We start from the raw sequence: 10,534 nt of genomic DNA on the forward strand, positions 1-10,534 counted from the left end.
CTCAATCGTTTTTCCCTTTCTGAGCAATAATCCTAATGGCTGCTTGTCACCAGATTAGATTGTGCTTTGCATTTAATTGGTATTTTCTGTCACATCTTTAATCTTAATAAAAATCTCAGTTAAGGTTAGTGAAGTAAAACCCAGGAAATTTTAACTGAAGGAGAAGATGAATGATAAATGTTATGTATATTGTGCATGAAAACATTATAAATTTGTTAATTCTCCATACAATATTCTATTACCTTGAAATATACCAAATATCTTGTTAAAATGGAATTAAAATTCAGGTAGCTTCTAATTATTTTTTGTTTGACTGTTCAGCTCTTGAATATTCACCCTACTGGTTATATTGAGGAAAAGATACTTTAATACATGTTTAAACATTAGGATTTAGAGAAAAAAAATTGTCTAAAAATGTAAAATGTGATACTTGAACTAGTAAATCTATCCAAGTATTTGCAATTACTTGTTTGACTTTTGCCAAGTGCTGAAAATAAGAATGTCTTCACAATGCCTCACGATCCAAGAATGATCCATTACCGTGTCTAGGCTTGTCCCAAAAGATAAGTCAAACAGGTTCTCAAACTTCCATTTTGTAAGACAGAAACCATTATATTTCAACCAGCAAGGAAAGAAAATCACTGGTTGCAGCTGTGGATCTCTGTGACTTGGCTAAGACAAAACCAGTAAGAACTGATTCCAGTTCACTCAGAACTAGGAAAGGATATGTTATTAAATATTTGTTCTCCAGTCTGCCTGACATAACTGTATTGCCAGAAGCACAAGGAACTCAGATTTGCCCTTACCGTGACTCAGTGTTCACTGATGTGTTTTAACATATAAGAATTTCAGTACTTACAGGTATTACTTTTAAGTTAATGAGGGAAAACTCCTCAAATACCAGTCATGTATCGCTGGACACCTTGAACTTTTGTAACTGCAAGAACAGAGGAAAAAATGAAAGTGCACCGTCATGTGCTTGCTGTTAAATGATCTTGCTGAAATGACTTGGAAAAGATAAACATTTATTAGACTTACTCATAATGTGCTGTACGGCTTAGTTTTTTTGTATCCCAATGAGTCTGCCATAATAGTTTACTAACTTCTACTAGAATAAATTTTTGTTTTCAGATACTAGATTTTGCGTGTATTAGGTAGCCCACTGTTTTCAGTATGTTAAAAATGCAATAATCGATTCTCACTTTAGTATCTTTAGCTTTCCACAAGTTAATCGTTGCATTATTTAAATAAAAATACTCAGTACTGAGGATTACTTATAACTTTGTGTATTTTATTAACCAAAATATCATGTAGAGAGAAATAAATTACAAAAATTGAAATGAAATGGCTATGGTAATCAGTTTAATAAATTAACTAAGACAAGATATTAAATATTTGTAAGAAATCAACTGCAAAATGTTTTACTTTAAGTTGTAGTGTAAAAAGATAAATCCAATTCCATTCTGTATTTATCCTTCTAAGAGAAACAATATTTTATATATGTTACTAATACAAGCCACTAACTCAAGTCCCTGTTAAATTACAGGTCAATTGGAAAGTTCTGGAAGGTCAACCAATATTTCAACCAGAAGTACTTTTATAACAAAAGAAGAGAATTTAAACCAATTTCATTATTTTGCTTAAATTAAAAATCACAATACCACTATCACACAGTAAGTCAGGTGTCGTGCCTTAGCCAGATGTGGTGAACAAAGCATGGAAAGCAACAAAGACTTTTTTGTAACAGCAAATACACTGAACAAACCCAGTGATCACATGCATACTACTCTGTTTACATTACGAACTTGTTACGCTGAATTTTGATTGTGCTTAGTTAGTACATAGATTATGAAAAACTGCAGCGACGTATCATGAGGGCAACCTTGGTTTTTGAGTCTCCAAAAGGTATCAAGAATTATCACAACATAAAATAAAAAGGAATGGCTCAGTTCTGCAACGTGAGTATTTTTGCATCATCGTGTTGATATCATGGAAGGGGAAAAAGTGCTTAGTGATTTGCAGCACTGCACTGCAGTCAAGTAACAAAACTCCCACAAAATATTATTTTTATTGTATTATTTTATTGAGGCCTGAGCCTCCAAGTGCTGGAAGATAAATTAATTCCCGATTCCCAGTGCCATTGTAACCTCTGCACAAATCTAACAGGACAGTGCCATCTAAAAAATTGCTATATTTATGTCTGAAGTTGTTTTATCCAGCAATGTAAGTAACATGAACATAATGAATATTTTCTCTTTCTACCCCCTGCCTCTGCTTGTTTGCCTGTGCGTGTGACAATGTTTCATGCAGTGGTTTTTACATGTGAGCAGGTTTATGATCTCCCCCATACAGATGGTACAACAGGAAACTATGGTAGTAAAACTGTGGTGTGTCGGTGTGTGCTGGCACAGCACTGAAAAATATTTTAAATACAAACCTCATCTACCTTAGAAAAAGGTCAATGAGAATTGTCTTTTTCAGTCAGTTACCTTAACACTCCACTCACATAGACATTATGCAGCATCTTCCCAAAGATTTTAGTCGGCTGCTCTATATGCTTAAAACTGATGTAAAGACGTCACCTTGTTCTGAGAAGCTGGCCCTGGGTGAAGGGGAAACAGCAGACTTGGGCTGTGACCTTTGTCCTGTCCCTTTCCCTTTCTTAACTACCCTGGAGGAGGGGGCTGCTGTTGGCTCAAATTTCCTCACTCCTGATTCATGTACAGGATCACACTACTCAATGAAACAGTATCTGGAGAATTTTCTTTTGGATATTAAGGAAAGGACACATTGAAAGATTTCTTAATTAAATAAAGCTTCACTGCAAGTGAAGGAATACAGGGCAAATTTTCTTTGAGGAAGGCAACACTGAAAAGACAGAACACTTATGCCCTAGGGAGAGTTATGACACAGGGTAATAAAATGTAAAAAAGCATCTGCCCCAAGTTCAGATGAAAAAAAAAAATCATTTTGGAGCACAATGACTGAAAATCAATGGTTTTTACTCTCACATAGAATAATACCGAAACATTTGGAAAGAAAATTATTGAGAACACAAATGACTTCTCTAATGAGCAGCACGTGTCTTCCAGTTTCCAGAGTGTCTGAACTTTTCTGAACCAAAGACCAACTGGTGTCTTATCAGACTCCCAAGAAGATGCACCAAATCAGCAACAGTACAGAACAGGCTGCTCCCACCTTCCTCCAGACCACCAATGCTTTGATGCAGCACTCCCCTCTTAACTCTGAGAAGCTGACGTTTGGATTGCGCCACTGCATCACGCTGCTTGGATTTGCCATCTGTTATCAGCACACCATCCTCCTCAGCACTGTGGAAAAGGTGCTGATGAGTTACACTTTGCTTACCCTCCACCCCTTCACGGAGCCAGGTCACTCAGTGAAATGTGCTTCTCTGGGCTTCTTGTGTCAGCCCCAGCAGTCTCAACCTCTCTGCTGGAGGAGTGGCAAAGTAGGCTTTTTGCTCCTCCGAATACCTTTCCTTCACTTCAATTATGTCCCTGTAGCGGCCGTCCTGCCAGTGGAAATTGAATTGCTCCAGCAACTCAATTCTTTTCTCCTCTGTGCTCACACAGTCAACAGGGTCAGATTGTTCCAGGAATGGTACCTGAATATCTGGGAACAGGAGAAGACCCCGGATAGCAAACCAACCACCATACTTCGGATGGATACATACGCCATAGATCTTCTGGAAGAAAAAAAAGAAGGATCTAGGATGTCTCGGTTTGTTTCTGGTAATGGTTGGAGTTCAAAGCATCAAGCTTTGATGCAACTTCTCATGCTCCTAGCCCTCTGCTGGAATGCTACACAGAGAAAAATGCGCTTTCCTGAACATGTGGCTTGAAGCACTGCATTTCATTCCCATTTTCCCATGCCCACACACAACACCCTGTAACGTGGGGAGAGGTCCCTTTTTGAAAATGTAACACGGAAATTAACCACAGTGCAATTTTTTCCTCCTATTTGTAATGCTCCAAATAACAGGTCTTTTTTTCACACTGAAATTTATTCTCCTGTCTAAGTAGGTTTAATAGATCAAGATATTCTTCTCTATGTATGCATCTGCATACCACCCTGAAGAATCTTGAAATCTTCTGATTTGTCTGAAACACTTTATACATATATATGTGATACGGACTTTGTATTTTCCTGGAGAAAGAACTAGTGAGTAAACATAGTTGTATGATTCTGTGATTGCAGTTTAGTGGTTCTTCCCAGACTGTTTTTCCCTCACCTTTTTTCCCCAAGGATCAAGTTTCACATCCTTCCTTTGGTAGTAAAATGCGGCCCCAGCAACATGGGCAGCTGTCTGCGCCAAGAACTTGGGCTTTCGGCTTGGCAGAATCTCATAATCAAATATGACGTCCACCTTCTGGTCAGGGAATTTCTGGGAAAATTAAAAACATCAGCCCAGGCTCATGGAAAAAGATTTGCCAATACATGAGTGCTGGATGCTAGCAAAACAGGCACATGTGAAGCCTGCTTATTTCCCCATCCTGCTACTGAAATCTATTAGAGTGCTTGTGGCCTTGGGTTTTTAAAATACGACTGTAAAAAACTCTCCATAGCTACAGGTTGCAACGGCAAAGAGGCAGAATATACAACTAAAGCAGGCCAACAGCCTGTTGATGCTCTTACCATCATGAATAATGTTTTACCCTTCTAAAGAGCAAGAGCAGGAACCCGGAAGGCTTTGTCTACTGTGCCAGAATAGTAAAAGGAATCGGTATTTCAGGTTCTTACCTCCTTCACACGTGATAAATGATGAGAAACACACTGATCCACAGGATCCCTGATTATTTTTAACCGTTCTTTGTTCACAAAAGGTTTAAGGGCTTTGTCAAACATTGAAGGGGTGCTGAGGACCACAAAGGCCAGTGTGTCATCTGGGTAGGGGAGATGAAAGGCTGGCTGGAGAACAGCATTGTACCATCCAACCTGCAAAGAAAAACAAATCTCCATGAGAACAGGGACACCACTCTTTTGCTAGTGGGCATGCAGGACTTTAGAAGTGGACAGAAGTGTAGCCACCTTCATTTGCAACCCAGATAGGCAGCCTGCATAGTGCCTTCTATTCAAACCAAGTTGTTTTGCATACTGGGATTGAGTTTCTGGAAGCTGTACTGTGAGCTCTATGTGAGAGATAAGAATCATCCACTGCATTCAGCTCAAGGCTGCCCTTTATCCAGCTCTGCTCAGAAACCCTGTAGGGAAGTATGAGCAACCAGTCTTGCCAATGCAAATCAGATGTTTTGGTTTAGATAAAGCTTTCAGTTTCTGGTTTTGGGGTTTTTTTTTTCCCCATCTTCAACCAGAAAGAAATTGGTACTTCTGTTTTGCTCATGTGACAAGTTGCATGGATTATTTCTTCAGCAGGAAACACTTGGGTGTGGAAATGGTGGTTGTGAAGCTCCTAGCAGTGCTAAAAACTCCCAGAATCATCAGCTGTAGCATGTGGATTGTGACACTGCCACATTTTGATGTTTGTTTCCAAGGCTGGATGTGTTATAACACAGTCCAGAAATGGAGGATCAGACCAGGGCAGCAGGAAGACATGACCAGGGGGGCAGGGCTCAGACCAACAACGGCCAAGCAAGGAGGAATAATGGCCAAACCCCCCTGCACTCCACTACTAATAACATCAGTCTTTTTTATAGGTTATGACAACTCTCCCAGGGTGCTATAAAGACCAGGTTTAACATTCAGAGAGATTATCAAGTCATGTAACTAACACTTGGCATTTTCTGAAAATGCAAAAGTGGTCACTTCTAACCATCAGTGAAATTAATCTGAAGCTGGCTTTATAGGTGACAGTGGCAGCCAGGATCCCCTACGCCCTGGTGGAAGCGGGGTGGACGCATTCAGCTCCCGGAGGAGAGGTGCAAGAGGCTGCCTCAGCTGCAAGGGAGACGCTCCTCAGTGGGCAGAACGAGCCGGGCAGCCTGCACCTTAATGTATGCCTAGATTAAATTTTAAGCTTGCTCAGAGGACTTTACTCCCTGCTGGTGCAGGCGTTATCTTTATGTAACTCTCCTGACCTTACCAGCCCGGGACCAACGCGCAGGCCGGTACCAGGCCGATGCCCAGCCCCAGCAGCAGCCCCGGCCCGCGCTACCGGCCAGGCTGAGCGAACCCCCCGCCTCTCGCTCTTCCGCCAACTCGCCCAGCCCGGTGCCGGCCGCGGTCAGCGGTGGAGGGGGGGGGGCTGAACTCCCCCGGCCAGCGGCCACCCCCGCGCCCGGCGGGGTCCGTCCCCAGCCCGCGCCGCGCGCGGGCGAGTCACCTCCCCCCCAGCGGGGCGGAGCGGCGCCGCCAGGGCTCGGGCAGGCAGCGCCACCTGCCGGCGGCCGCGGGAGCAGCACGGTGGGCGCCACCGCTCGCAGGGGGCGGCCCGGGGGGCTCGGCCTGCCGGTGCGGGCGGCCCGCGCAGCACTGGGGGCGGCAGCCTGGCGGCCCAGCGCCGCCGGCCTCGTCCCACAAAGGCGGGGGCAGCGAGGGGTCTGCCCTCCCGGGGGCGCCCCTCGCGCCTCGGCCCGGCGCCGCTCCGCGGCCGCAGGGGTCACCGGATGGCGGAGGGAGCCGCCACCGACCCGCGCTCCCTCCCGCCCGGGTAACAGCGACGTCGCGGCAAGCCCCGCTGACGTCAGTACCTTGAAGGCGTGCGCCTCGAAGCCGGAGGGGCCCAGGGCGCCGCGCAGCCGCTCCGCCACGCGCCGCTCCATGCCCCGCGCGCGGCGCCCCGCGGCAAGGGCAGCTGCGACGGCCCCCCCCTGGCGCGCGGCTGCGCGCGGGGCACCACGGGAGGCACGGCGGGAGGCGTCGCCTAGGAGACGGCCCAGCCGCGCGTGGCGCCTTGGGATTTGCGGCGCGCGGCCCCTCCGCGCGGGATCGCCCGGCAGGGGCTCGGCGCGCGGGGCGGTCTGAGGGGCCGCCCGGGGGGGCAACCGCTGCTGTCCCTCCTCCGGGGGCGCCGGCGCAGGCGGGGGGGTCGGCTGCGGAGCAGGAGCGGCGGCGGTCGCGCCGGCCGGCTGTTGTGTAGCGGTACTCGCTCCGCTCGTGTTCCCGGGAGCTGCCGGTGGGTGAACTCCGGCGGTTCCCGTGCGGAGGGGTGGCGGGGGTAATAACCCCCCGGTAGATTATTGCTGATAATCGCGGCAGAGCCTGCCGCTGCTAACGGCCGTGCGTGGTGGTGCGGTCCGAGTGGGAAAGGGAAGAATGCCGGTGCCTGGACGGGCGCCCTGGCTGGTTCTTGAGCTGAGGTGCTGGCTGAGGCAGGTGCCAGGGTGTGGGGGGTGTCAAGGTGGGGCAGGTGCCAGGGTGGGGGGGTGTCAGAGTGGGTTGGGGGCCCAGGTGGGGCAGGCCCAGGCGGGCGCCTTCCCTCACAGCCCCACTAACGTCTGTCGCTTTCTGTCTGCGGTGGGTTTGCAGCTCTCAGGCTGGGCCCTGACGACGTGGTGACAGGGGTGCCTGCCTGGCACCCAGCAGCTGTGTTGTACCTGCGTGCCTCTCCCACGCTGCAGCCAGGCAACAGTGGAGACAGCAGCCATCCCAAACCGAGGCGGTTTGAGGGCTCTGGTGAGATCGTCTGTCTTAAGAGCAAGTTCTCCTAGTGTAGTTGCACAATACCACTCTATATTGTGCATATTTTTCTTTCATCGTACACTGTTTGATAAGCCCCACCTTCCCATGTGGGTGGACACTGCTCACTAAAATAGTTAATGAGGCCTCCGTGCTGACAATCCTTTCCCCTTCGCCATCTGAAAGTATGTGTTCTTTGCAGCTTCCCTATTCCTTACCGCATTTGCCACATTTGACAGCAAGCCTGAGAGCTGGATCTCTCTACCCTAATCTTTATAGCAGCTTACCATAATCTTCATAGTTCTTGTGCAACTTTCTCCAGCCATTAGTCCTGAGTTTTATGAAGTGTCAGGACACCAAATCTGCAATTTCTTGGGAGCAGAACTACTTCAGATAAGCAAACTGCTTTCTCTGTGGAGTTCCCTTGTATCTTCTAGAAACCCCAGGGTTTTTTCTTATTGTATCCGTGCCCTCTGTAGAAGGGCAGACTGATCCGATCAGTCTTGTTTAGAACTGAGGTTTGTCTTCTCTAGTTCTCACTGTATTTCCAGCTTCTGATGTTGAACCAGCCTACTAACTATGTTATTTCCATAGAAAATCTGTTTTTGCCCATCTGCTCAGATCATTGAATTGTTCGTTCAGTCTATTAATTGACTAAAGCAGGAGAAAGAGCTCCAGCAGGAGCAGATTGGTAAACTGGAAGGTAGCAAAGGTAAAGGCACTGGAACTGAAGCGCTGATGGTTACAGGAGCCTCTTACACGAATCAGTTCTTGTCTAGGTTGCTGAAGTCCTGTTGAAGAAACAACAGGCTGTGAGTGTAGCCTGGCACAGTGTAGCGTCATTTCCGTACTAAACGAGTGAACACAGACAAGGTGTTAGATGCAAGGCAGAAAGGGCTTTTTGAATTTTTCTTTTCTTCCTCTGCCTTTACTGACCTGAAAACCTGAGAAGCACCTTTGCTTCTCAGGAGAGAAAATGAAACTGGAGAACAAGGCTGAAGTGTTCCTGGAGGGCCATGAGTAAGCTTGGTGTAAAGTCAGATATCCTCACATGGAGTCCTTTGCTGAAACCTTTGTGACGCACAATGTTTAGTCAGCTGGCTAAGTTGCCTTTGAGGGTGGTTAGTTCAAATATTTGAATTCTTAATGGGTATCTTGCCAGTTGTTCTGTCTGAATATAGTGGTCCAGGAAGACAGGGTTTCTGTGGTCTGCTGAGCATACAGCATAGTGGCAGAGGGGAATTCCTGGGATACTGCCGTACTCTGCCTCTGCCAGGGATTGGTACGGGACTGAACCTTGAAACCATTTTGCTGGGTGTTCCTTGATCCTATTCTTATCCCTTCTGTCCCAGCAACTGAAGAGCTTAGCTGGGACCTTAGCATCTCCTGCCTTTCCCGTTTGCTGTTACAGAGGATGCTCAGTGATTGCAGAACAGCTCGGAGGCCTTGATGGAGAGGACAGAGGAGGTGAAAGATGAATGCCATAACTAGCAACAGGAAGTACTTCACCAACAGTATAGAGATTGTGCATCTCATTTGTATCCCAAAGCCAGCAGTCCACAAGAAATAAATGAAACGTCAGTGCTAAGACCTTTGTAGATTGAGAGCTGGTGCAGGGGAGGTACTGGAGGAAAATGTAGCTTTTCCCACTTTCTTTAAGCAGTGAAACACTACCGTGACAAAATGATGAATGTGTGAGGAAAGAGTTGGAACAACTGCAGCATAAAGTCAGTGAGAGGTGGTGTGTTCTGCTCCTTGTGTGATCTGAACTCTGATTCTGCACAGGATAACCTGCTGCAGTCTAAGGGGTCTAGAAGAAACAGCCCCCAGTGGGAAGCACTGTAATGTTTGTTATAGCTGAGGATCTCTGTTCAGAAGAATGAAACCAGGGAACACTGCTGAACAGGCAGTCCTGGAGGAGAAGAAAAGAGGAATACACGGGGCTGACAAGCTGTGACTCCATGCTGTGTTCTGGGAGAGCTGTGGGAGGAGAGCAAGCATAGGGCTTGCTGGCAGCCATGGGATCAATCCACCCTTTGCCTTTGGGAGACGTGCGGGTGGATATAATTCTGTAAGGTTTTGCCTAGTAATAGACAGATGGAAAATCAGGTGCAGAATGTAGTTTAGCCATGGCCTTTTTCTTGGTCTGAGTGAGGTCAAGTTGCTTCACTGCACAGGTCAACAAGAGGAAGAACTATCGAACCAAATGTCTGCAACTGATTACATTAAAAGAACTCAAGTTGACACTGCAAGGGTTGAGATAAGAACAATATAATAACTGTAATAGAATAAAAATGAAAGAACAATAATAACAATGATGACAATAACAATTATAATGAAAAAAGGAAGGGAAGGAATAACATCCAGAGGGAGAGGAAGAAAGGAATGCATGGTGCACAATGCAACTGCTCACCACCTGCTGACCGATGGCCAGCCAGTCCCCAAGCAACAATTCACCCGCCCCAGCCAAACCCCCAGGTATATATTCCAGGCATGGTGTCCCATGGTATGGAATACCACTTTGGCTAGTTTGGGTCAGCGGACCTGGCTGTGTCCCCTCCCACCTTTTTGCTAGTAAGACCTGAGGAACTGAAAAATCTCACATCAAAGCCAAAACACAGCATCGCACCAACTCCTAAGAAGATAGTTAACTCTGAAGCCAAGACAAAGACTTTGATCAAGACAGCCTGTGTGCAAGGTGCTCTGCAGGTACCTTTCCTGCCTCACAAGCTTGCTGAGACAGCAGGAAGAGGCCTTCCTGTTCCTGTGTTGAATGGTGGAGGGCAGTTAGAAAGGTATCATCAAAATATGTATGAGTGGGGGAAAAGGTAAGTGTTTGTATGTTTTATGGTATAACAGGTCTTACTGCAGCCAGAATGGAATTGATATTTTTTTCAGTTGTTGCAGAAGTAGATGACCTTTGCAAAAGGGAGAATCA

At 46.6% G+C, this 10,534-nt stretch overlaps 1 protein-coding gene across 1 annotated transcript; it reads right to left on the reverse strand.

Moving 5' to 3' along the window:
• Window positions 1-1,270: 1,270 nt before the first annotated feature.
• MMACHC (metabolism of cobalamin associated C) lies at window positions 1,271-6,802 on the reverse strand. Its single transcript, XM_037403992.1, has 4 exons — window positions 6,669-6,802; window positions 4,762-4,956; window positions 4,253-4,405; window positions 1,271-3,706 (listed from the first exon to the last, which is right to left on the reverse strand). The coding sequence occupies exons 1-4, from the start codon at window positions 6,738-6,740 to the stop codon at window positions 3,395-3,397; spliced, it is 732 nt and encodes a 243-aa protein (XP_037259889.1). The 5' UTR covers window positions 6,741-6,802; the 3' UTR covers window positions 1,271-3,394.
• Between the last annotated feature and the right edge of the window lie 3,732 nt (window positions 6,803-10,534).

This window comes from Falco rusticolus, chromosome 11, assembly GCF_015220075.1.
Source record: "Falco rusticolus isolate bFalRus1 chromosome 11, bFalRus1.pri, whole genome shotgun sequence".
NCBI lineage: Eukaryota > Metazoa > Chordata > Aves > Falconiformes > Falconidae > Falco > Falco rusticolus.